The sequence below is a fragment of the Opisthocomus hoazin genome, chromosome 25, assembly GCF_030867145.1.
Source record: "Opisthocomus hoazin isolate bOpiHoa1 chromosome 25, bOpiHoa1.hap1, whole genome shotgun sequence".
Classification (NCBI taxonomy): domain Eukaryota; kingdom Metazoa; phylum Chordata; class Aves; order Opisthocomiformes; family Opisthocomidae; genus Opisthocomus; species Opisthocomus hoazin.
In genome coordinates, this window is record NC_134438.1 from 4,669,281 (window position 1) to 4,695,249 (window position 25,969).

The following is a 25,969-nucleotide window of genomic DNA, read 5'->3' on the forward strand; positions in this document are numbered from 1 at the left end:
TCTTAAGGGACCTCAGGACGAGGGGTCCGGCAGGCCTGGCAGCAGGGCCAGCACATGCGCGGGGTTGAGTTCTACTTTCTGAGGCAACGGGGGTTCATGTTACCCCACCTCAGAGCATCCCCTTGAGCCAGTGGCCTCGGGGGCCTTACGCCAGCAGCCTCCCAGGGTCACTGGTGTAAGTGTGGCCTTGGGGCAGTTTTGTACTGGAATTCTGGGGAGCATTTGAGAAGGAATAAGTAACAGCATGGCTGTCCAGCTTTGGCTTAGTCCTGGAATCGCCACCGTATGTAGGCCACACTGGCTCTTTAAAGCCCTCGAGTCATGCTGTACTGGCATCGTTGTCCACCTTCTGGGTTTTATCCCAGAAAACTTCAAAAAAACAGGTCCCAGTAAGCACGTGGCACCACCTCCGTGCCCAGCTGGGTGTTGTGGCATTTGCTGTCAGCGCGTGGCTGCTCACCAGCGCAGGGGACCGACTGCCTGGCTGAAGACGCTTGGCTGAAAGCCCATCGGGGGGCACAGACCCCCGCCCATCACGCTGCTGTGCAGAGATCTGCTGTAGTCGCTCCCCGCCTGTTGGGTCCCGGTTCACGAGAGGGTCTTGGCACCCAGCGGCTGCTCCCACCAGGCATTGGTTGCCCCGGGGCCGTGCAGCGAGGCCGGGCCCATCCCGCAACAGAGCAACCTGCGCACCCCGGACCAGGGGGTCCCATCCTGGGGCACCAGCGTGGGGCCTGGGCCACAGCAGCAGGGAGTCACACTAAGGCTGCCCCGGGGTCACTGGGAACAGGAAAAGCATGAAAAAAGGAAAAATTACAAATTTTAATACAGAACCATGTGCAGTGATGGAGAAAGGACTGCAGTCCTGCCGGGAGAAAGCCTGTGGAGGGAGCGGAGCCCAGGCTGCACTAGTCCTCTGCCACCTCCAAGCCCAGGATCTTCTTGACATAGTTCTGGACGTTGACGTGGAGCTGGGGGGCTGTAGCGGAGAAGGTCTCCAAGGCCAGGGCCCGGGCTGACTCCGAGCCGCCCCACATGGCGCGGTAGAGGGGCAGGGTGTACTTCTGCTTCCCCTGCGGAGACAGAGCATGGTCACATCCCAACCTCCTCCCCGGCTCCAGGGGGGTGAAGCCCCAGGACCCCCATGCCCCCCCCCAGGCACAACCCCTCCACCATTGCCCTGCTCTCGGCCAGGAGAGCGTAGAGGAACGGGACGGGGTGGAAAATGCTGCCCTTGGCACTGCGGCACCTGGAGAGGGGAGAAGACCTTGACCTTGGAGAAGGAGCAGGCCCATGCTGAGGTTCAGCAAGGCCAAGTGCAGGGTCCTGCACCTGGGTCAGGGTAATCCCCACTGTCAGAACAGACTGGGGGGGATGGGGAGCAGCCCTGCAGAGGACGTCGGGGTACTGGTGGGTGACAAATCAGGCATGACCCAGCAGTGTGTGCTGGCAGCCGTGAAGGCCAGCTGTGCCCTGGGCTGCATCCCCAGCAGCGTGGGCACAGGGCAAGGGAGGGGATTCTGCCCCTCTGCCCCGCTCTGCTGAGACCCCCCGGGAGCCCTGCGTCCAGCTCTGGAGCCCTCAGCACAGGACAGAGCTGGAGCTGTGGGAGCGGGGCCAGAGGAGGCCCCAGCAATGACCCGAGGGCTGAAACCCCTCTGCTGGGAGGAAAGGCTGGGAGAGGTGGGGCTGGGCAGCCTGGGCTCCAGGCAGCCCCTACTGCGGCCTTTTCATATGAAAAGGGAGCTTGTAAGAAAGACAGCGACTTCCTGCCAAGGCCTGCAGGGACAGGACGGGGGGGGGGGGGGGGGGGCAGCAGAAGAGGGTAGGGTTAGATGGGACAGGAGGAAGACATTTTTTACAGTGAGGGTGGTGAGACGCTGGCACCGGTTGCCCAGGGAGGTGGTCAATGCCCCATCCCTGGAACCATTCCAGGCCAGGTTGGACGGGGCTCTGAGCAACCTGAGCCAGGTGAAGCTGTCCCTGCTTACTGCGGGGGGGTTGGACTTTGAAGGCCCTTTCCAACCCAAACCCTTCTGTGGGTCTGTCAAGAGCAAGAGCCAAGCCCCTGTCCTCTGGCGCAGAAGGTCCTGTGCCCGTCTCTCCCTGATGCCGCTGCTGCCCAGGGACGAACCTGGCTGTGCAGGAAGGCCTTGACCTTGCTGTACTCTGCCTCGAGGTTGTTCTTGAGGACGATCTGGCACCAGCGGAGTCGCAGCTCGGCATTCTGGGCCTCGGAGATCTTCGGGTACGTCTTGCTCAGCCTCTCCACATTGCCTGCAAGAGGGGGATCGTCACCACCCCTGCGGGGGCTCTGCCTCCAGCTCCCAGCCCCTGCTCCAAGGGGACCCTGCGAGCCCCCCCAGCTGTACTGCAAATCCTCCAGGACCCTCCCAGCTGTGGGCCAGCCCTGGACCCCCCCCCGAGCCTCCCGGCCCCCCCAGCTCTGGGAGCAGCCCAGGCTCTCGCTGCTCCAGGCAGGAGGGTGTCCATGCTGGCGCCCGGTGCCTTGGGATGACAGCATGAAGGGCAGGGAGGTCCCTCAGCAGAGAGCACAAGGAGAGGTGAGGTGACACAGGGAGGTGACAGCCCAGCCGAGCCAGCATGGGGACAGCAGGGCTCCTCCCTGCCACTGCACGTGTCCCCATACGTCTAGGGACACACTCCCCATAGGTTTCCGCTCCCCACCACATCGACCCAGGCTTCCCAGACGCCAGGAACCGCAGCGGGGATGGGCTGATGGCATCCCACTGATGTGTCCTCACGTCCCTGGCCAGCTGTCTGGACCGGGGCACGTCACCCCGTGTCTCCTCCGGGCACCAGAGCCCCGGAGGTGACCTGGCCCTCACCTTTGGGCAGGGGGGATTTCTGCAGGACCTGATCCAGGAAGTAGACCAGCTGGTACGTCCTCCAGGCTGTGATGTCCACAGCGTTGATCGCCTCCATGTTCAAGCCATTGGCTGCCCAGAGCTCTGCCAGCTCGTCTGCCGGCTTCATCAGCTGCTCCCCCGGCGAGAGGTCGGGCAGGTAGGGCGGCCAGCCCGGCGTGTTCAGCCAGCGGTCGAACTCAAAGCCTGCAGCAAGGGAAGGAGGGAGAGCTGGGACAGGTTTTCCAAACCCTGCACAGGGTGCTGCTGCCCAGACATCCTGCTGCTTTCTCAACCCCCAACCCTGCCCAGGGATGGTGACAAGCAGACGCTAACGGGGGGGAGGCCGTTAAGCCACCCTGGGCTCGGTATGTGCTTATGCAGTAGCAGCCCCACTGCTGCCGCTGAGATGAGATGGCTCCAGCACAGAACGCTCCTGCCAAGCCTGGCTCCCCGCAGCAAGGCTGAGCTGAGCCTGGGGCACCAGCTGGGCCTGATCCCAGCGCCCGCCAGCAGCTCCACCAGCAAACACACACATCCTGGTGCCAGAGACTCACCAGGCTCAGCTTTCTGTGGGGAAACCCCACGAAACAGCACCTGAGCGCAGAGCCTGGATTTGTACGGGAAAAACATCAGGCTGAGCAGGCACGTGCCCGAGCCCAGGTCTGTGCCTGATCCCGGGCCAGCCAGCACTGTGCCTCCTCCGTTGGAGCCAAGGCCAGCAGCGCCAGCAGCGTTGCCAGTAAACCCCACAAACTGACATGCACGGGGTCTGCAGGGGACGGGGCGGCTCCGACACCCACAGGGTGCTAGTTTATGAAGCAGCGCCCAGTCCCCTGGCCAGGAAGGTGCTGACCTGGGATGGAGTCCACGCCCTTCTCCTTCAGCTCCGGGAAGTACTCTAGGAAGAAACCGAGGGCATCGTCTGCTGTGATGCTCTGGAACTTGAACCGGTTGACGTAGGCCTGCGGGGACAGCCAGGGTGTGATGCCGCACACGCTCACCCCTGGCAGTGCTACCCAGCCCTCCCTGTGCTCCATCTCACAGGGCTTAGCGCTGCCAAGCCCACGCCGGCCCCTTTCCCCTCCCAGGGGCTGCCCAGCCCCCTGCACCCCCCGGGACACCTCCGAGCATTGCCAGCGTGGGGCCAAGCTCTCCCCTCATCTCATTGCCCCGTGAACACCTGTTTGCCATCACCCCCTCCTCTCCCCAGCCCCCTCTCCAGCCCATCCTTCCCAGGGTCCCATTGCGCTCTGGCCCTCCGCCACCCGGTTTTGTATGACTTGGCACCTCCGCCTGGTACCTCCTCGCACCGACCTGGAGGAAGGCATCAAACTTGCTCTGGTCCCCCACAAGATGGGCCAGGTAGCTCACGAAGCAATACCCCTTCTCATAGGGCGTTTCGTTGTACGTGTCGTCTGGATTAACACCTGGAAAAAGGGAAAAACCCTCAGAAATCATCTGCAAAACAATGGCTCTTGCACTCAGGTGCAAGCCTGTCACATCCCTTCTGGAGCCATCGCTTCACTCAGGTCCCACCACCAGCGCTGGTTTTATCGCAAGCCATGAAACGCCCCAGGAGCAGGGCTTCCCCCCCTCCCAACAGCGCACCTCACTTGCCCCTGCTCCCCCCGCCCGCTGTGGGAGGGCAGGGACGCCCCGCAGACCTGGCTCGATGACCACCCGCAGCTTGTTGAGCGGATGGTCCTCCCCCGTGTTGTCCATGTGCTGGCGCAGGAGGGCCCTTCCCGTCGCCGCCTCCAGGCAGGTGTACGCCAGACCTGGGCAGAGACAAGCAGGAGGCGTTTGGAGACCCCGACCAGACACCTGCGTGCTTGGAGCGCAACGGGTGCTGCTGCGGGAGGGAAACAGCGTGAGCTGATGAGCTGGAAGAGGAGGAAACCCATAAATACGGTGTTGGGACAGTAGAGCTGTGGCGAGGCACGGCAACCCAGCCCTTGGTTAGCCAGAGCATTTTGGAGCCATTAAAATGCAGCTGGATGCAGCAAATGGCACGAGGAGCGCCTGAGCCGCTGGATGTGTCTGGCAGGGAGCTCGGGGCATCCGCTATCGGCTCCCCGAGGCAGCGAGAGGAAGGTGAGGCTGGGGAAGATCGCAGGGCCCACGTCCCTGGCTGCAGGGGCTCCCTCCCTTTCTCGGAGTGAAGGCAGTTCTGTCGCTAACACGAAGCCCCAGGGGCATTGCAGGCTGCTACACTGCACCTCTTCCAAGGTGCGGCGCAGGCTCCGGCCCCGCACGTAGCGCGCAGAGGGATGCGCTGAGCCGCAGTGCACGGCACCTCGCCCCGCGTGGATCCCACCTGCGACGGCACGGGGGGACTGGGCAAGGCCACGCACCGTAGACCTCAGTGGAAATGCGCCTCTGGGCATACATGGTGAAGCCCTCGTTCAGCCAAAACTCGCCCCACGTGGCGTTGGTGACCAGGTTGCCAAACCAGCTGTGGGAGATCTCGTGGATGATGACATCGGCCAAGGAGCGGTCCCCGGCCAGCAGGCAGGGCGTCACGAAGGTGAGGCAGGGATTCTCCATCCCGCCGAAGGGGAAGGAGGGCGGCATGAACAGGATGTCGTACCTGCGGGGAGGAGCGGGCGCTGGGGTCAGACCCACCTCCTCCTGCGGCACGGCTGGGGACGGAGGGGTGCTCCCTCCCCGGCCTCGGGGAACGAAGCCCACCGGGAACAGGAGGCCGTACCTGCCCCAGACATAAGGTCCAAAGAGCTTCTCGCCAACCGCCAGGAACTGCTCGATGACCCCATCGTACTCCTTCTTCGCAGCCTCGATCAGGCAGGGCTCGGCCCAGACACGGCTCCTGGCCAAGTGTGCAGAAGAGGAAGTTTTAACCATTAGCGGACTTTTACCCTATTGCTTCATCAGACAAAAAAAAGCACGTTTATTCCATAGCAAAATAAAAGCCTGCTCATAAAGGAAGCTAATGAGACTGATAGTGCAAACTGGTGTAATTTCTTTCCTTGTCTGAATGCCAAAGCGCTTTTACACGGCTGCTGTGACAGCCGGGCACCCAAACAAACCACAGGCGCTGGGAAGAGACGTGGGACCCTCTGTGAACGGGGACGCACTGCCCTCGTTCACGTGCATGGAGGATAAAGGAGCAGAGCCAGGGACACCCTCGAAGGCGAGGGGACCCGGCACTGCGGCTCCTTCTCACTCTCCAGAGCAAGCAGCACGCTCACCCGGCAGAGCCTGCCGCCTGATGACGCAGCACCATGCGCACAGCAGACAGGACTGACCGGGTCACGCTTACGGTCAGCATCTCGGCGCCTGCCTGCTCTCCAGAGCCCAGCGGTGCAGGGAGACGCAGCCGGCAGCTGCCACGGGACAGCACAGGACGGGAGCTTCACCACATGGCTCCCACAGCCAGGGCTTAACGCTCCGGACTCCTCCAGACCCCTCACCTTGGGCCAACATCAGCAGATACAATGTCCCCGACAGCCAGAGCGATCAGGTAGGAGGGGATCGGGTGGGACATCTTGAAGACAAAGGTGTTATCCTCCTGCTTCTCCCAGCTTGTGGCACTCATCACAGCTGTGAAACCCTCGGGGACCTGTGCACATAGATGGAAACATCTATTAAATTTGTAATGTACAGAGTGGGACATCGGCTAACCCAGCCAGTGACGCCACGATGTCTGATGGCAAACACATCCCAGCATGCTGAAGGTGGCCGGGTCCGTGGGCACTGCAGGTTTTGGGGTGCAGAACAGAGCAGTAACGCCCTGAGCTCCAACTCGGGATCACAGCTGCATCCCTGCGACAGCATCACGCAGCGCTTGGGTCAAACACCGGCTGGGTGCAACACCGGGACTCCCAGAGCTGCCCTGTGAGGTGCCAGCGAGATAAAGAAATGCTGGAGCTGCAGGTGCTGAGAGGGCAAAGGATGCAGATCCTTCAGACACTGCCTCTCCTCCCATTTCTTACACAACAACTCGTTTTTCCCCTTCTCAAGCCAAAGCAGGACCTGTGGCCAACCCACCGGCCTGGGCTGAGCCGTGGGAGACTGATCCCATCTCTGCTCTTCCAAACGCAGCGCAAGCCCCTGCGGTGCCATGGGGAATACGGTTTTCCTGGTCCAGAGCTCTACCACAGCCGAGCCCCGTGCTCACCCTTCGGGGGGGGGATACTGCCAAAGCTTTAAGGGCGGAAATCAGAGCAAGAGGCAAAATAAATAAATTCTGGCATCACCAGCTGATGCCACCATGTGCTGTCGCCATTGGCTTGGTGTCACACTGGTAAGCAGCTTCCCTCGCCTGCGGCAGGCCGGCACGGCCCAGTGCCGGTGCCACCACATCACTGCACAGACGCAAGGAGGGAATCTGGATTATTTAGTCCCGTTTTTGTACTAAACCTGGGGACCAGTGGCTGCTCCTGCCATCCTGGAATCCCGGCAGCCCTGGCACTGCCACCAGGACCTGGTGCTGCCTGGCATCTTCCCCCTCCTCCAGCTGTGTCCCCCCCTAAACTCAGCTCATCCCAGTCGCCCTCCCACTGCCACACATGCCAAGAGCAGGCATCCCGCCACCCTCGGGCTGCTACAAGGCAAAAATAGTTTTCTGTGATAATTAGAGGAATTACTTAGGCAAATGCAGCAGCACAAGGAGAGCAGAGAGGTTTAAACACCGAGCTGATCCCAGCAGTCAGTGGTATTTTGGCATCAAGCACTGAGTGTTTCGGCCACCTCCCACCGGGAGAGAAGAGCTTTCAGCAGGCCGGCCGGCACGCACACCCGCTCGCTAGCCACTGCACAAAGCGGTGCCCAGCACAGGCGGCTGCGGAGAAGCAAGAGGACCCCTGGGGCCTGCTTGTCATCATCTAAAGATGAACGTAAGAGAAAAACAGGAGTATAAATCAATCATTCCTCAGTGCCTTCTCTGCTGGGGGCCTGTGGTTGGAGGATCTGAAACAAGTGCGACAAGTGTCACCTCCAACGTGCTGGCGCTGCACTGAGGCCCAGGCAGCTTCCCCGCGAGCAAATGTTGCAGACTCACAGAGGGTTTTGCTCCTGCTGGGCGTGAGGGGGGCGGCTGGGTCTGCGCCCCGGGACCGCTTACCTTCACTGTGGCCGAGTACGTGCATTTGACAGACGGGGTGTCGAAGCCGGGGAAGAAGGACCTGTTGAGGACGGCCTGGCCTTGTGTGTACATGTAGGGCTTCTGCTTCCCCGCCGTCTGCTCGGGAGCGAGCCAGCACACCTGAGGAGGGAGGGTGGGAGAAACCCCGGGTGAGGGGCGTCCCGGGGTGAGGGGTGTCTCTGGCTCCTCGCCCGTGGGGACTCTCTGCTGAGGGAGCTGGGTCTTCTCCCCCGGGGGAGTCCCAGCCCATTCTGTGACCGGTGGTGACGCAGCTGCCTGGCTCCCTCTGTCCCCTCCTCATACTCCTGTCTCCCCTCAGCTCCCCGGCTCCCTCAGCCCTCCATCCCCCTCAGCTCCCCAGTTCCCCCTCAGCCCTCTGTCCCCTCAGCCCCCCGGTCCCCCTCAGCCCTTCCCCTCAGTCCCCCTCAGTCCCCTGGTTCCACTCAGCCCCCCGGTTCCCCCTCAACCCCCCCGGTCCCCCTCAGCCCTTCCCCCCATCCCCCTGGCCCCCCTCGGCCCCCAGGTTCCCCTCAACCCCTCTGTCCCCTCTCAGCCCCCCAGCCCCTTTCCCCTCAGCCCCTCATCCTGCCTCAGCCCCCCGGTTCCCCTCAGCCCCCCCGTCCCCCCTCGGCCTCCTGTCCCCCCTCGGCCTCCTGTCCCCCCTCGGCCCCCCGGTTCCCCCTCAGCCCTTCCCCTCAGCCCCCGTCCCCTTTCAGCCCCTCAGCTCCCCAGTTCCCTCTCAGGCCCCGTCCCCTCAGCCCCGCCCGCCCCCCGCTCACCCCCGGCCCCTCGCCCGCCTCGTAGTCGATCTCGAGCGCGAGGCTCTCCCCGGCGCGCGCGGGCCGGGGCAGGGCGAGGCGCAGCGCGCGCCCGTAGCCGGTGAAGGGGAGGCTCTCCAGGGCCAGCGCCTGCCCCCCCGGGGGCGCGCGCCCGCCGGGCCCCTCCAGCAGCGCCGCGCGCCGCACGGCCAGGCTGGGGTGCGCGTCCAGCACCGGCGGCCCCGCGCCCTCGCGCTCGCAGCGCAGCTCGAGCCGCGCCGTCCCGCGCAGCCGCCCCGCGCCCCCCGCCGCCGCGAAGGCCACGCGCAGCGACAGGTGCAGGTGCCTCAGCGACCACGCGCCCGCGCTGCAGGCCGAGGCCGCGTCCCTGCCCGCCGCCGCCATCGCCGCTGCCGGGGGCGGGGCCACGGCGCGGGGCGGGGCCAGACCGGAGGGGGCGGGGCTTCTTGAGGCGGCGGGGCGGGGCGGGGAGACAGAGCGGGACGAGGGGCGGCGAGGGGGTATCCATGGGGGGGAGCGATCCGGGGGGATCCACGGGGGGGGGATCTGGGAGGGATCCATTGGGGGAGGATCGGGGGGGGATTCGGGGAGCGTCTAGGAGGGGATCCCTGGGGGTGATCTGGGGGGACCCATGGGGGGGTCCACGGGAGGAGGATCTGGGGGGGGGAGCCGGGGGGATCTGGGAGGGGATCCATGGGGAGGGATCGGGGGGGGATCCATGGGGGGGATTTGGACGGGGGGGTCGCTGGGGGGATCCATAGGGGGAATGCGGGGGGTGTCCGCGGGGGGGTCCATGCCGGGATCCGGGGGGGTCGGGGAGGGCTATCGGAAGGGGCCCATGGGGGGACGCGGTGGGGAATCCACGGCCTGGGGGGGGGGGTGCCGGCTCGAGCCCCGCGTCCCGCCAGCCGCGCGGCACCGGGGGGGGCGTGGCCGGCGCGGGGGGAGGGGGGCAGAGGGGGCGGGGCCGGGCCCGCGCGACTCCTCCCCCGGCCCGGCCCGGCGCGGGGTCCCGAGGCCGCTCCGCCAGTGCGGGGCCGGGCTGCGGGACGGGCGGCGGGGCGGGACCAGGCGCGGCGAACGGTGAGTGCGCGGCGGGCTCGGTGCGTGACGGCTCGGGGGGGACTGGACCGGGGAGCTACGGGCGACACGGCGCCGGGGTTGGGGCCGATGCGGGACAGCCCGGTGGGACTAGGGGTGATCGGGGGACACCGCGCCGGGGACCGGGAGTGGTGGAGGGACAGCCCGGTGGGGACCGGGGACACCCCAGTGAAGACACGCAGTGATAGGGGACACCCCGACGGGGACCGGCGGTGACACTGGGGACACCCCAGTGAGGCCGGGGTGATGCGGGACATGCTGCGGGGACCGGCAGTGACAGAGGGGACATCCCAGTGGGGATCGGTGGTGACGGGGGACACCCTGTCAGGGACCGGGGAGAGAGGGGGGGCACCCCGCTGGGGACGACAGATGATGGGGAGCACAGCAATGGGGACCGAGGTGATGGGGTCATGCTGCGGGGACCAGCGGTGACGCGGGGGACATCCCAGTGGGGATTGATGGTGATGGCAGACACCCCGCTGGGGACGACAGATGATGGGGAGCACGAGGTGAGGGGGTCATGCTGCAGGGGCCAGTGGTGACACAGGGGACATCCTGGCAGGGACTGGGGGTGATAGGCAGCGGCTGTGGGGGTTGGCACCGCCTGACATTGGGGGCAGCCCCCCCGTGTCCCCTCCTCTGTGCCCCCCAGTGTCCCCACCTCTCCCCAGGGACCCTGTTTTGGCGGCGGGTGGCCCCGGGAGCAGCGTGGCCAGGCGGTTAGAGTCCCTTTGTCCCACCAGACCCGGGCGTCCGCCCTCATTTCGGGCATGGAAAGGTGCCACGAGCACCCGTGGGTGCTTCCCTGGATGGATGCCCAAAGTCTTGCGACTCCAGATGCTCCGTGTCCCCACGCCGGTGTGGGGACAGGGAGGAGAGCAGTGGGGAATCTCCCTGATGGGTGCTCGGCCACCCCCCATTGGGGATGCTCCACCGTCCCGGGGATGCTCGGCCACCCCGGCCACCCGGGGGTGGCCGGGGTGGCCGAGCATCCCCGGGACGGTGGAGCATCCCCAATGGGGGGTGGCCGGGGTGGCCGAGCATCCCCGGGGTGGTGGAGCATCCCCAGACCCCGTGCGGGATGGCTCCTGTGGAACCAGCGGCGATGGGGCCCGTCTTCGCTCGGCGCTGCGGCCAAACCAGGATGCCACGGCCCCTGGGGTGGGGAAAACTCAGAGGTGACTTCGGCACGGACCATGTCCCCCATGGGACATTTGGGTGCCGTCACCCCGCGGGAGGGAAACGGTGAAGACCGTCAGCGTGCGTGCATCGGGGTTCTTGTTTTCCTGGCTTTCACCTAGGAAAATAAAAAAAACCCAACTGGGAGGAGAGCCGAGGGAGCCTGGGTGTGCCGGGCTGCCGGGCCCGCAGCCGTCGCTGCCGGATGCCCACGGCTGCTGGGGTGCTGCCCGCGCTCCCCACAGCTTTGCCGTAGCCACTCGCGCCGTCATCCCCGGTGCCGGAGAGCGTCCGGGTGCTCCCAAGGGGGTTCCTGGGACGCAGGGGAGCCCCCTGCACCCCTCGGCAGGGTCTGTTGGTGTCCGTGTTGTTGCAAGGTGGGGTTGGACCACCACCCCCCCCCCCACCCTGTTTCGCAGCTGGGGAAGCTGAGTCAGGAAATCCCGGCTGGCCTGGCCGGATCCTGGCTGAGTCATTTTGCAGGCGCTGAGTAACGGCCCGTGCTGTGCCGTGGGGGTGCGGGGCTGCCCACGGGCTCCACGGGTGGGCAAGAGCTGCCTGCATTGCTGCTCTGACTGTACCCCCCCCCCATGGCCCTGGCCTCATCCAGCTCGCCGCCTGCGCCCGCCTCGGTGCCCTCTTCGCCCTGCCAGCCCCGTGCCTCAGTTTCCCCCCCCCCCCCAATATTTTCCCTGGACTTAACAGGGCCAAAAGCTCCTGGGACGCGGGCATGGGCTGGATCCGGCGCTGGCACACGTCCCCGGCACAGGGAACTGGCTGCGGAGGGGCCAGGGCGGGTCTGAGCAGGGAGACAGCATGGGAACATGGGGCTGGGCGGGGGATGATGTCCCCAAGACCGGATTTGGGCCTCCTCTTGCTAAGGGGGTCTCCGGGCTGAGTCTTGGCGTGTGGGGTCAGGGAGAGGGATGAGGACGGGATGGGGACAAGGACTTGGGATGGGGACAGGGATGGGATGGGGACAGGGACTGGGAGGGGATGGGGACAGGGATGGGCAGGAGCAGGGCTCGGGGCGCACGTGGGGACGTGCGGGGCGATCTGGCCAGCCTCGCTGGCAGCAGGTTATAAATAACGCGCCGAGACTCGAGGGTTTTTCCTGCTGCCCCCCCGCTGCAGCCCCACGGACAGGAAAAAGATGTTTCCGGCTGCGGACGGGAGCGGGGCCCCGGCCCCGGGGAGGGACATGGGACCTGGGCCATGGGCGGGGGGCCAGCTGACCCCCCCGGGATGGTGCTCGGGGCACAGCCACTGAGCCTGGGGCTGGCCGGACCCCCGACCCCAGCTGGGCTGGCTGTAGGACCCCGGGCTGAGACCCCCACCCGCTGTTGGGCCTGGCTGGAGCCGATGTGGAGACAGGACAGGGTGACACTGGGCTCAGGCACCCTGTCCCCAGTGCCACCAGGCTCCAGCACCCTGTCCCATCCCCAGTGCCACGGGGCTCGGGCACCCTGTCCAGTCCCCAGTACCACCAGGTTTGGGCACCCTGTCACATCCCCAGTGCCACGGGGCTCGGGCACCCTGTCCAGTCCCCAGTGCCACCGGCAGGCACGTACCCTGGGGCCGTGTTCCTCCCCCCCGTGACCGGACCAGGATCCGTGTGGAGCTGGGGGAGCCAGGGCCGGTGCTGTGGGGAGCAGGGTCCCGGCTGTGCCCGTCACCCGGTGCCCATCACCCTCACGGAGCCGCTTTCGCTCACCGATCCGGCGAGACGGCCCCTCGCCTGCGCTTGCTCCCGGCGGGGTCTGACAAGCTCCAGCGCCAACAAAGTGACTGGGGGACGTCAGCCTGGAATGGGGACATCGGCTTGAGGTGGGGACGCCAGCCTGGGATGGGGATGTCAGCCACTGCCACCGTCACGGAATGGGCGGTGGCTGGAGGAAGCGGGTTTTTCTCTAACTGGGGGGAGCGGTCCCGGCTGAGCGGCACAGCGGGGGCTGGAGCTTTGCTCTGCCCCAGGGGCTTGGGGGGGATGTGGGGGGCAGGAGCTGGGGTGAAGGTGGCTGCAGGACCTGGTCCACTCTGCGCTGCTCCCAGCTTGCCTGGCTGATGCCCCATCCTCGCGTGTCCCCCGAAGCAGCTTCGCTGTCCCCTGGGACCTTGGTGAGGGGGCTCTGGGTCACCCCGTCTCGGTGCTGGGGTCCCATGAGCACCTGCGATGGCTGCTTCTTGGCAGGGTCGCATCCTGCAAATCCCCCTCCCCAAAGGGCTTGGCAGCACATCCTGGTGCCACCTCCAGTCACCGTGTGTCCCCAGGGAAGCGCGGTGGCACCGTCCTCCGGCACCCACCGGGGCTTTGACCCGCTGTGATTTGCACCGTGGCTCCCGCGTTGGGAGCTCGGCCGTGCCCCTGCTGCGGGAGCTGCCTTTCACGCCGGCTCTGCGCCGGGGCAGGGGGTGAAGCCGGGAGCCCGGGTGCTGCCCTGCAGGCCTCAGGGGTTGGGGTGCCCCAGGGCATCACATGGGAGGGCACGGGTGGGGACAAGCCACCCATCCCCAGGGCCATGGGGCAGTGGGACTGGTGTCTGGCACCCTCTCCCTGCCGGGAACTGGGCTCCGAAGGTCTCGGCCGTGCTGTGGGGAGTGGATTTGGGATGGGAGCCAACGCTCACGTTAACACTTCCCAGTATTTGCATGGATTCCCTGGGCTCCCCGACTCCTGCGGAGGAGCGGAGGTGGGAGCTGGAGGAGCTGGGTTTGTGCTGGTCCCCCCATCCTCATCCTCGGCTCCCACTGGACACGGCTGTGGGGCTCATGCGGATGCAGCCAGGTGGTGTCACCTCCGGCAGCGGAAACTCCCCGTGCTCCGGGCCGGGCGATAAGCCCCGGCTTCTGCCCCTGCCCTTCCCCACCTCCTCCCCTGCCCCTCGCCCCGCCGGGCTCAGCGCCCTTCCTCGCTGCTGGCCCCCGGGGACCTGGCTCCGCGTCGGGGTGTCCGTCCCTGGGGGGATGCACGGCGGGGTGGGCGAGGAGAGAGGCGGGAGTGCTGCCATCCTCGCATGGGCTGCTCGCTGTGGGCAGGCGGGATGCTCGAGGGACGCTCGGGCTCCCCTCTGGGAAAGCCAGGCGTCCCCTGGGTGCGAGGGACCCGTGGTGGCTCCATTAGCTGCATCCCATTGAGGCGGGAGATTTAATTTCACGTGTAAGAGGGTGGCGGGACCGGAGCTGCTGCCTGGTCTGCGGCTGCCGGGGTCGGAGGGGGCATTGCCAGCCCCTGCCCGCCTCTTCCAGCCCCGCGCCGAAGCGGCAGTCCCCGGCTCTCGGGGGACATCGGCGTCAGGGACACGCGCGGGGTCGTGCTGCTGAGCCCCAGGGACATGGCTCCCTCCGTGTCACTTGGGTCTGGCCGCGGAGGCGGGCGCGCAGCCTGCCGACGCTGGGAGCGGGGACCCCCGCAGCCCCCAGGCCCCAGCGGGGAGGTGTCTGCCAGCAGCCGCTGCGGATTTACAGCTCACTGGAAAATCCACTCATCCCATTAAGGGCTCCCTGCGGCTTTTGCTTTCCATTGCGAACGCCCAGCTGGTCCCAGGGGGGTTTCCCTTGGGGTGCCAGCGGCGCGCGCAGGGCGAATGCTGCCGGGAAGAGTCCTGGCTGCGAGAGCAGTGGATTTATTTGTTACGTGAGGGATTGTCAGGCCGAGGGGAGACCGCATCCTGCTTGCTCAGGTAAGACCAGATGGGGAAGTTTTGCTCGTGGTGGGAGCGGTCCATACTGGGGGGGACACAGGGGGTCAGCTGGGAAGCAGAGCGAGGAGCTGATTTTCCCTCGCCTGGGTGATCGCCCAAAGCGGTTTCGGCGTCTGAAGATGCCCCAGCTCAGAGCTCAGTTGCTGTGCAGGGAGGGACGCGGCGGTGGCACGTCACCCCAGGCGCTGCGGCTCTGCTCTCGGGGTTCTCGCTCCCGCTTTGGGCCACGCTATGCTGGGCCTTTGCTGTGTCCCCACCGTTACCCCCCCCCTGCAGTTTTTAAATCCTTAACCCACTTTTGGGGGAAAAAATTTACTTTTTTGGGTAAGCCAAAGAACCCACTGTGGGCTTGGGGAGCAGAGTGTTGAAAGGCAGCGAGGGTTTCGGCAGCCAGCACTGGGGATGCCGGCGCTACGTCACCGTGCTGGGACCGGGGGAGACAAGCCCGGCTGCCCCCGACCATCGCACCGCACACGTACGCGCGCGAGCGTGGCAGCATCTGCCGAGTTCACGCGTTTTGCAGCCCCGCCGCGCAGCTGCCACTCCCCACCGCCCCACTCAGCGAGGCCAGGACGCGTAGGGGGCTTCCAGGTTTCGGGGGTTGAGGGTTGGGGGGGCCATTTCCGCACGGCGGCGAACGCAGGCGCTGCGACATCTGCTCTTGCTCAAAAGTCCCGGGAGCAAAGGGCCGGGTCCGTGATGCGGCAGCGGCGTGGGGCTCAATAAATGGCGCAATCGGCTTCGGGGAGTTTTGGCCTGGAGTTTATCCCGGTGTCGCCCGTCGGAGCGGGCTGCCGGACGGCTCCTGGCTGGGGGGATTGCTCCGGCCAGGACGCGGCGCTGGGGGATCCTCGTCCCCAAGGCCGTCCAGGAGGTTCTGGGGAGGTGTTGAAGCCCTCGGGAGGTGCGGTGGGTGACGCTGTGTCTTGGTCACGGTGCTGGGTGCCGAAGCGGGCCTGGGCTCTGCGGCGCGCGGGGGCTGGCGTGCCAGGAGCGCACGTCCCCCAGGCTGTGGGGCTGCCGATGGCTTCGCCGCAGGGGAGCGGGGGGCCGAGGAGAGCAGGAGACCCCCCAGCACCACCCAGCCCCTGGTCCCCGGGTGGGTTCTGTGCCGCGGGGGCGTCCGGAGGGGGTTCAGCAGGGTGACCCCTCGGCGGGGTCCCTGAGGGTGCTGCGGACGCGGGGGGTGGCAGGCAGGGGGACAGATGGCACCAGGCTCCGGGCAGATGGCCCCGGCCCCGGGCGGGGTCCTGTGACCCCAGGGGACACGCTCTGCTGGGCCCGGGCGGGGGGGGTGGCCCGGTGGGGACAGGGGGGTGACACGGCTGGGGGAGCAGTGCCAGGCGGGGGGTGACACGGCCCTGGGGGCGGATTGACACGGCTTGGGGGTGACACGGCGCTGGGGGGAAATCACACAGCCCTGGGGGGGGTGACACGGCCTTGGGGGTGGGGGTGGGGGGTGGGTGACACAGCCGGGGGGCGGGGCCTGGCGGGGGGCGGGGCCTCGGGCGGCGGGCGGAGCTGTCCAGCACCGGCGCCTCCTGAACGTCCCCAGCGCCGCGGGGCCGGGGCCGCCCCCGCCCACAGCCCCCCGCCCCCGCCGCCCCCGGCCCCGCCGCCTGCCCCAGCGGGTGGGGACCGGGGGTCGGGGCCGGCGACCGGCAGCCCCGATGTCCCCCCACGGGGGGTCCAGCCCGGCAGAGGGGACACCCCTGCCCCGAGGCCCCCCCCCCCCCGGCGGGGTCCCCGGCTCCGGGGGTGCCCGAGGCCCCGCGGGGCGGGGGGGGGGGTTGGGGGGGATGGCGGGGCTGGGCAGCTTTTAGCGGCGGGGGCCGAAAGCCGAGCTCCGCCCGGAGCGAGGGGTTGTTGCAGCGGGTGCGGAGCCGGACGGGATGGCCGTGGAGCGGTGGGGGTGCGGGGTGGGCACCTCTGCCCGGGCACAGGCGGCTGCTGCCCCCCGCCCCCCCGCGGCTCCGCTCCCACCGCGCCTGGGGTCAGGCAGAGCTGGGGCCCGGCCGGTGAACGGGAGGCGGGGAGGCGGGGGCTTGCTGTGTGCTGCCCGCACACGGGAGAAGCAGCCGGCTGCAACCAGCCCGGGCCGCCGGACCCTGCGGAGGGGCGGGGGGGGGCAGAGAGACCTCCCCGGGGAAGGGCCCAGCCCCAGGCCCTGGCCATGCGGGCGGTGGCAATGTCCTGGGTGGTGGCAATGTCCCGGGCGGTGGCAATGCCCCAGGCGGTGGCAGTATCCCAGGCGATGGCAATGTCCTGGGTGGTGGTGATGTCCTGGGCAGTGGCAATGTCCCAGGCATTGGCAATGTCCCAGGTGATGGCAGTGTCCTGGGCGGTGATAGTGTCCCAGGTGATGGCAATGTCCTGGGCGGTGGCAATGTCCCAGGTGGTGACAGTGTCCCAGCTGATGGCAATGTCCCAGGTGGTGGCATGTCCTGGGCAGCTGTAATGTCCCAGGCAGTGGCAATGTCCCAGCTGGTGGCAATGTCCTGGGCAATGACAGTGTCCCAGGTGATGGCAATGTCCTGGGCAGCTGCAATGTCCCGGGCAGTGGCAATGTCCTGGGTGGTGGCAATGTCCTGGGTGGTGGCAATGTCATGACACGGGCTGGCGGGCAGGCCAGGTCCCGGCCAGGGCACGGGGGCAGGAGGGACGGGGCTGGCAGCTGAATCGGCAGCTTGTTCTCCTCTGAAGGCTCCTTTCTGCCCCTGCTCCCTCTGTTTCTCTTAGGAAAGTTTTATGTCCCTTGTCACACAAGGAGCCTTTTCTTTGTCACCCTTCCCGAGCGTGCCGGGGAGGAGGCCGTGCTGGAGCACAGCCATCGCTGACGGCAGCTGGGGGCCGGAGCCCACGCAGGGCTGCGAGGTGCGTGCAGCAGCGCTGAGGGACAGCCGTGTCACGGCACCGTGATCTGCCCCTTGGCGTGGGCTCAGGTCCTCGGGCCGCTCACACCCGGGGGCTCACCCCTGGGCTGCCCCCCCATCCTCACCCTTAAAAGCGGAGGATGCTTTGCACCCCTGAGCATCTCCCCAGGGACATCCGGCACAGCCGGCTCTGCTGCAGCCCCCGGTGCTCCCGTGCTGCCGGTCCCGTGGGCGTCTCAAGGACGGCTCCCGATTTGCGGAGCTGCTCCGCAGCCCAGCACACCCAGGGAAGGATCCGTCCTCCCCGATTCCTGTTCATCAGCCTGGTTTCAGCTCCCTCACCCCTCACGGAGGCCATGTCAGGGTGGGGAAACTGAGGCACGGAGCAGCAGCGAGGCACCGGCAGAGGCTGAAGGGTTGCGTATCTTTTTGCGTCACCAAGCGTCCATGCTCAGACTCCTGCCGCAATTATTGCACGGGCCGGGGGCAGAGTTTCAGCCCCAGCAGGGATCGCTCAGCTGTGAGTTGAGAGAAGCAAATGTCACCTGGTTTGTAAAAGTCACCCTGGAACGCTTCGGGAACGGACGGGAACGCTTGCGGAGCCGTTAGCCGTTCTCTGAGACCATGGGAGAGGCCGGAGGTCGGATCCTGCTGAGGCACAGCGGAGGAGCCGCGGGCTTCGGCTGCTCGGCATAGCCCCAGCGCGGGGTCGGGAGGCCGAGCCGGGAGGAGCGGCTCTTCCCAGTGCTGCTCAGGTGACGGATGGCTCCGGAGCAGATCCGCTGTGAAGCTGGGGCTGCTCCGGTGACCCCTCCCATGCGAAACGGGGACGTGAAAGGAGACGCGGGCTCCAGGTCCCTGTATTCATTTCTGGCTGCTAAAACTGTCACGTGTGAGAGGCGTTTGGCCACCAGGCCGAGGAAGCGGCTTGAGCACCAAGCACGACAGATGCCTCTGTGAAGGAGATGCCTTCGGGGTGTGCTGGGTTGCGTTTGTCCTGGGATGAAGGACGAGGCTGTTTCATTTAGCTTCAATGTGAACGCCCGTGTCTCTGTGGATGGTGGCTGGAGGGCTCAGAAGCCACCCCGTCTCTGGGCTGAAAGGTCTTTAACTCAGGGAAACCATGAGTTCAGCTCCAGACCTGAGCTCTGGAGGCAGCTGGGATGGGTGTCCTCCCCCCGGCCGGGAGACGAGCGTCTCCGGCTGCTCAGGGAGGCTCAACCCCGGCGCCCAGGCAGGGCTCTGCTGCCCGCAGCACTGCTGCGGCTTCTACAAACGATCTCCTGGTGCTAAAATAGCTTCTGTGTATTTGCTGCTTTCCACCACCACAGGACCCAGCGATCCTAAGGTGGTACCCGGGGAGGGGACAGGGCCAAAAACCCACCCAGCGGCTGGAAGTCCCCAGATGAAATCATCGGGTGCAAATTTCTGATGCTCACGTTACCCGGAGGGCGAGCGGCAGCCGGATCCCGAGAGCTGCTCTGGGGACGCGGAGGCCCTGCGGCCGGCTTGCATTAAAGGAGAAAGTTGTTTCCCTTTTGAGCTAATTGCAAAGGGGCCGCCCGTGTCTATCTAGGTCAAGCCGTAACCTGCTTTAGCCGGGCAAAGCGGCGGCAGGACGCCAGCGTGACGTGGGGTGACGCAGCGTGACGCGGTGCTCGCCCGGTCCCCACATGCCAGGGGGGACCCGGTCCCTGGGGCAGAGTTTGGGTGGGGTAGAAATCAATCTGGAGGCAAATGAAGAATGTGTTTGGAAGAAGAAAGGGCCAAATCTCTCCCGGGAATGGTTCCGGTTTGTGCTCGTTAACGAAATGATGGGATGGGCAGTGAGCTGCTTGGCGCAGGAGCGGCTCCTCCTGGGGCTGATGGGGGGAGCGGGAGCTTGGGGGGAGCTGCTTTGGTTTGTCCCTTCGGCGGCATCCCTGGGCGCGGGACCCCAGCCCGAGGGTCCGGCTGGTGTTACCCCAGCCCGGGGGAGTGGGGCCGCATCCACACCTCCCCTGGCCCATCCCCGGGGAAGCCCCCGGCATCTCTAAAGCAGGGTGGAGCCTGAGGAGGGGTCACCCTTGCTTACTCGGGTGCAGAGAAGCGATGGGTGTCCTCGGAGACCCCCGAGGTTTGTGCTGTGGGGAGGGGATGGCTCCGGAGCCCGGCTCCTGGCAGGCGTTGGCATCTCCTGGGAAACCTCAACGCTGCGAGCACAAGAGGAGGATTGATTTTTTGTGGCCGACGTGGCAGCTTTGGCTTCTGCTGCAGCCGCGGCATCGCAGCAAAGTGGCTGCTGGTGGGCTCAGCGAGGAGAAACGCAAGTTGTGTCCACGAGAGAGAAATCCAAAGTGAAGAGAGACTGGGAAAAAAAAAAAATCTACAAAACCTGGTTACAGCCGCGGTGCCACGTGCCCGTGAGCAGGCAGGGCTGGAGGGGGGTTGCATGGTGAGGGTGCTCAGAGGGCGCTGGTGAAGGTGAGGTCGTAGCATAAACCCAGGTGAATTATTTTTGCCACGGAGTTGGTTGAGGAGGAGCTCGGGACCAGCTTTGTGGAGGCAGTGGCAGGTGAGGAGAAAACCCAGCAGCAGCCCCTGGGGCTGGAGATGTTTGTGCAAGGGACCTCGAAGGTGAAACAGCCGAGTTGGGGCCAGCGGTTTGACCACTCGTGTCCGCGAGGCTGGAGCTTCGCTGGCTTTTGGCCCCATCCCGGCCATCCTTGCACTTCTGGGGAGGAAGGTGGACCCCGTCGGCGTTTGCAGAGGGTATTCTGCAGCTGCCAACTGCTCCGTCCCCAGGCACAGCTCTCCTGGGGGAAGGGGGGGTTACAGAGAGTGCAAAGCTGGGGTTTGTGTGCGTGGTTGTGGGGCACAGCCTGGGACAGGGCTGCAGGGCGGAGGGGAGCCCCTTGCTGCCGATGTTTGCTGCTGGGTGGGCTGCAAAGGGGGTTTGGGAGCGGTGTGCCCCCGGGGATGTGCTGGTCTCCAGTTCCTGGCTGGTGCTGGGTGCTGGGCGCTGAGCCCTGGCCTCCTGGCCCCAAGGAGTGATCTTTGTGGGTGCAAGGAAACCCCACGGGTGCAGGGAAATCCCTGCACGGCCCCTGCACGGCTCCTGCCGCCCACCCCGCAGCACCCTTGGGTGCGGGCTGGCGCCAGCACAGGGCCCCTCACGGGGGGGCTGTGGTTGCCCACCGGCACCGGCTCCAGCCCCGCTTGCCAGCGCGGGGGTGGCAGAGCCCCAGCGCCCATCTCCGTCTCACCCCACGCAGCAGCTCGGGGTGGGATCTGACCCCGGGACCCCCCGAGCGCCTTGTCCCGGGGCTGCCCCCATCCGCCGCGACTCGGGGCCGGGGCCGTGGGGAGCTGGGAGACGTCTCAGCCGGGACGTGGGGCGAGAGAACACCTCCCCAGTCGTGTCAAAGGCTTCAGCGGGAGGAAGGCCAGAGCCGCGTGCGTCGGTGCCCTTTTCCACTTCGTTAAAATTGCCATGAAAAGACCTTTGCAGCGCCCGGCTGGTGCCGGAGTCGCGCTGCGACGCCTGCATCTTGCGTCAGCCGCTCTCCCCACGGCTCTGTGGGTCCAGGGACCCGGCTCCTGGGGGTCTGCCCGAAGGGAACGCGGGCGCCTTCACCCGAGCCGTGCCCGTGGCAGGGACGTGGCCACCCCGGGGCCGCTCGCTGTCGGGGATGCGGGGCAAAGCTTGGTCCTTGCGGACTCCAAAAGCCCCGGGGGAGCAGGGCTCGGGGCAGAAGTAGGTTGGGGAAGAGGCAAAATGGGGCAGTTTGGGGCATTTTTGGACGTCGCTCATGCAGCACCCTCCGCTGGGAGATGCAGTGGGTGCCGGGCTGAGGCTGGGTGCTGTTCCCATCGGGGTGATGGGAGCTGTCCCCCGGCAACCCACAGCTTGGCAAGGAACCTCCCCCAGCTCTGGAGAAGCTCCATCTCGGCCGGGTGGTTTGCCAGGCTGCAAACAGAGCGCGTGTGTGCGGCCCCCGGGCTGCAGCGTCCCCCCAGCCCCCCGGGAACGGCTCCAGCGCAGCCCCCAGCCCCCTCGCTGGGGCGGCCGCGTGAAGACCCACTGTGCTTGCTGCACCCACCCGGCCCGCAGCCAGCGCCGGGAGACAGGAACCCCCTGAGGGTGACAGGGACTGCGGGTGGCCAACCTGGAGCTGACGGACCCTCTGGGGTGCTCAGGAACCCCAGAAAACTTCCGCTCCCCTCCCTGGAGGTTTCCCTTCAAGCAGGCTGAGCGAAGGCGCGCTGGAGCGACCCGCAAAGTGTCTGTCCCCGGGGATTTGTGGCACCCGGCGCCCGTTTGCCTTTTGGTTTGCTGCAGCTGCTCCAGGGCGAGGGGGCAGAGGTTGGCACAGGTGCCCGTGGAGCCACATCTCCCCATCTTTCTAGAGGCCACTCCATCCCCTGGAGAAAACCCTTGTTTTTTTCTGAGTTTTGAGGGGTTTTTTTCCCAGAGAGCTGCAGCCGGGAGGTGGTTGGAGACGGAGCTTTGCTCCATGGTGATTTTCTTGCTGAGCTCTGCTCTGCCCGCCCGGGCAAAGCCTGCGGGAGAGATGAGCTTTTCCACTCGCTGCGACTGTGCCAATGTCCCTGTCACCGGTCACGGCAAAGATGGCCCTGCCTGCCCATGGGTGCTTTGGGTGGGATGGGGCGAGGCACTGAGCCCCCGTCCTCATCTGCACAGAGCGAAATGCTGAGGGAAGGGGACACAGGGTGCCAGGTGTCCTGCCTGGGTGGTGGTGCCAGAGAAAGTCACCATGGGGCACGATGAGAGCGGGAGCATGGGGAGATGAGGTGGTTGTGGATGAGGAAGACAGAGATGGGGCTCAGACATCAGTAATGGCCTGAGGAGTGGGGTGACAGAGCTGGTCCTCGTGCCACTGGAAGGTGCTCTTGGGTGATCAGGAGATAGTCTCAGGTGACAACGAGTTGGTCTTGGAAGACTAGGAGATGATCTTAGGTGGCCAGGAGAAGGTCTCACATGTCTGGGAGATGGTCTTTGATAACCAGGAGATGATCTTAGGTGGCCAGGAGGTGGTCTTGGGTGTCTGGGAGATGGTCTTGGATGAGCAGGAGGTGGTCTTGATTGACCAGGACGTGGTTTTGGGGACCAGGAGAAAGTTTCGGGCGGCCAAGAGGGGCCCATGTTGCCTGAGGTGCAGCCCTACCTGGTGAGGATGTGCCCACGTGGCCTTGCTGCAGGGACCTGCCACAGGGACCGGGGGACACTGGGATGGGGCTGCACAGGATCCCCAAGGGAGGATGTCACACGTGCCTGGCCCCGTGGATCCCTGTGAGGGGACATCACGTGTGTTCTCACCCCAGGGTGTGGGACGCGGCAGCGTCCTTCTGGGATGGGGACACTGAGCACCCGCGGTCAGCGGGGCCCAAGACCAGACTCCGCTGTGGCCGAGGGGACATGGGTGTCCCCCCATGCCCACGCCCTCCCTGAGCCGGTTCCTGCTCAACCCCCCTCTCCCCCCGCAGCCTCGCCAGCCGCCGCCTCGCCAGGATGAACGGGACGGCCAACGTCAACCCCGCCGGCCGCAGCCACTACGCCTCCGCCATCCCGGTGCCCCGCGCTGTGGCCCACAGCAAGCCGCACGCTGCAGCCACCCCGAGCCCCCCGGGGCTCCCTGTCCCCCCCGGGGCTCCATCCCCCCGGCCAGCGAAGGCACCGACCCCCAGCCCCAAGACCCTCAAGCCCAAAGGCGCTGGCAGAGCTGCCGGCTGCGAGCCGGCCGAGGGCAGCGAGGGCAGCCCCGGCGTCCCCCTCCGTGGGGGGCAGAAAGCCACAGCGAGACCCCCGGTGTCCCCCGGGAAGTGGCCAGAGGCAGCGGGCGGTGGGAAGAGAGGGGCAGGCAGGGTGGGGGAGCCTGACGAGCTGCCCAAAGCCCCCCCCGTGCGGGGCAGGGGTGGGGGGCGGCTGGGGGGGCCCCCCGGGAAGGGCAGTGGGGCAGCCACGGCAGGGACGGGGGATGAGCCCCGTGGCGGCTCACAGGGCAGGGGTCCCGTGTTTGGGTCGGGGGCCATCACCTTCTCCTCGGGCCCCCCGCACAGCCACCCCGTCACCGCCACCGTGGCACCCTTCCAGTACCGGTGAGTCACTGGGGACAGGGGGGCTTGGGGACAGGGGGATGGGGGGAGGCAGGTGGGCATGGTGGGGGTGGTCATGGGGAATGGTGGGGCTGGGGCTGGGGGCTCTGCCCCAAAAAGAGGGTTCCCATCAGGTTTGTGGTGCTGGGGGGTCCTGGAGCACCCATGGGGGCCGGTGTGGGGCAGGGGATGGGCTCAGTGCGGAATGAGGTGCCCTGGGACCCCCCTGCCATGGGACCGGTGTCCCCAAACCCTGGCAGAGCCCAAGGCGCCGCATCCCCATCTCCTGGGGTGCCCCTGCCATGTACCCCTGCTCCCCCCTCTCACCCCCCCTCTGCCCCCAGGCTGCAGGAGCAGAAGGCCACGTCCCCAGGTGACGACTGCCGCGGTCCCGCCGAGGGGCCTGACCCCCACCCCAAACCCGGAGGCCTGAGTGAGTCTGGGGGGGGTTTGCCGGGGATGGGGGGGTCCTGCTGCGCCGGTGCTGGGGGGCAGAGGATCACGCTGGAGCTCAGCCCCTGTGCCGGGACAGGAGCTGGGGCTGGGGGTGGCTGGGACGGCAGGGGGTCCCCCATGCAGGCGATGTCCCAGTTCCCGGGGAACAGCACGGCCGCAGCCGCTGTGTCCGGCGACCCCCAGAACACCAGAGCTGCGGCGAGGCCTCAGCCGGGCGCTGGAGCCACGTCGCCATCCCCCACGTCGCCATCCCCCACGTCGCCATCCCCCACGTCGCCATCCCCCACATCAGCTCCAGCACAGGGCGATCGTCCCCTCCGGTGACACCGCCGGGACATCGCCCCGCTCGGCTCCTTTCCCTCCTCTTCCCATTTTCCCGGCGAGCTCCGGGATTGACCCACTTCCCATTTCCAAGGAGCCGGCGTGGAGGCGGGTGCCGCGGCACCGCTGGCTCCCCGCACCCGCCGCGGGGACACCCCCTTTTCCCCAAGCGCAAGCTCCCCCGCTGCAATGTTGGGGACGCCCCGGTCCCCTCCGGCGCGTGCTTCGGGGGGCAGATTTGGGGGGGGGCGGCTGCTGGGGGGGACGCTGGGGCGGCGGTTGCCAGGGCAGCGGCAGCGGAGGATGGCGGGATGCTCCAGGGATGTGCAGCGAAGGGGAAAGAGAAGAGCCGGGGGCTTCGCCGGGCGATTCGAAGGGACGGAAGGCGGTCGGAGCCGCGGCGGCTCCCGGCACGGCCCGGCGCTGCAGCGGGGTCCCGGCACTGCCGGAGGGTGACGGGGTTCGGCGCTGAGCCCCGATTTGGGAACAGCACCGAAGCCGGCAGCGAGCGGGAGGATTTTTCCGGGCGAAGGCAGGAGCCGGGCTGGCGTGGGCCCAGCGCAGCGGCCGCGCTCGCCTCGGGGGGGTTTCGGGACGAGGCCGAGCGGGTTCGGCGCAGGGGAAGGTGCTGGATCCTTTCCCTCGCCCCACACCCGCCCCGGCCCGTGGCACCTCCGGCGGCTCCATCAGGCCCGGCCGGAGGGGACAGGGGACGTTGGGACACCCTGGGTCACCCCACCGGCCCCAAAATGACACGACACCCCCAAATTTGCCCCCTATGCCCCGACAACAGCCTCAGCGAGGGGTGTAGTGGCCCCCCCGAAGCTCAGAGCCTCTCTGGGGTGCAGCGGGGTGGCCTGCGCACCCATCCCGCCCCGGCAACGCCTTTTGCTGGGGAAAACGGGGGGTTTTTGACCACCCTTCACTGCCCGGTCCGGGCTGGGTTCTTTCGGGGCTCCTCAGCATGGCCGTGGGCTGAACCCCGAATCTCCGGGGCGGCCGTGCCGCTGTATGGGGGGCCGGGCTGGGGGGCTTCCGCCGCCCCCGGCCCTCCCGGCTCCTTATCTCGGCAGCGGAGCGATGGGCTCTAATGCAATATTTTCCGGCGGTTGCCATGGCAGCCCGCGTGAGGTCACCAAATAGACTTAATTCACCCCTCCCCAGGGACGGGTAATTAATGAAAAATGATGATAACCAGACCCCGCTCCCCCTCTTCCTGCCCTCCCCCCCCCCGACGCCCCCGGATCGCTGGAGGGGCCCCGCGGGGTCTGGGGGCTGCGGTGTCCCTCGGGGGGGCTCCGGGGGGAGCGTTTGGGGTGAAACGGGCAAGTTTTGTGTCCCTTGGGGTGGGTGCGGGGTGTCGGGGCCGGGTGCGGGGGGGGAAGCCCCCCCTCCCGCACCCCCGGGGGTTCCCGCAGCACCGCGCGTGCCCGCCCCGCCCCGGGGGTCCCGCACGGCCCCGGGGTCCACGTGGGTCTGGGGGTCCCGC

At 67.0% G+C, this 25,969-nt stretch overlaps 2 protein-coding genes across 3 annotated transcripts in view; one reads left to right on the forward strand and one right to left on the reverse strand.

The window, feature by feature from the left end:
- Window positions 1–803: 803 nt before the first annotated feature.
- Window positions 804–9,137, reverse strand: RNPEP (arginyl aminopeptidase). Its single transcript, XM_075443103.1, has 11 exons — window positions 8,754–9,137; window positions 7,954–8,094; window positions 6,302–6,450; window positions 5,581–5,697; window positions 5,225–5,460; window positions 4,535–4,648; window positions 4,185–4,297; window positions 3,724–3,832; window positions 2,850–3,074; window positions 2,135–2,277; window positions 804–1,073 (listed from the first exon to the last, which is right to left on the reverse strand). Exons 1-11 carry the CDS (start codon window positions 9,135–9,137, stop codon window positions 909–911), a joined length of 1,896 nt encoding a protein of 631 aa, XP_075299218.1. The 3' UTR covers window positions 804–908.
- A 657-nt stretch (window positions 9,138–9,794) lies between these two features.
- Window positions 9,795–25,969, forward strand: part of NAV1 (neuron navigator 1) — an 80,618-nt gene continuing 64,443 nt past the window's right edge. For both annotated transcript variants that reach the window (XM_075442784.1, XM_075442785.1), the window contains exons 1-3: window positions 9,795–9,836; window positions 23,095–23,706; window positions 24,048–24,136. In XM_075442784.1, the coding sequence (XP_075298899.1) occupies window positions 23,120–23,706; window positions 24,048–24,136 (676 nt within the window). In that variant the 5' untranslated portion in view covers window positions 9,795–9,836; window positions 23,095–23,119. The remainder of the gene's footprint in view (window positions 9,837–23,094; window positions 23,707–24,047; window positions 24,137–25,969) is intronic.

Excerpts from the sequence above, each read along its gene's own strand:
- RNPEP (XM_075443103.1), bottom strand. The coding sequence starts at position 9,137 with ATGGCGGCGGCGGGCAGGGACGCGGCCTCGGCCTGCAGCGCGGGCGCG. Across the intron at positions 6,451-7,953 it reads CGTACTCGGCCACAGTGAAG|GTCCCCGAGGGTTTCACAGC; the intron begins GTAAGCGGTCCC and ends CTATGTGCACAG. Across the intron at positions 4,298-4,534 it reads GCGGGTGGTCATCGAGCCAG|GTGTTAATCCAGACGACACG; the intron begins GTCTGCGGGGCG and ends CCCTTTTTCCAG.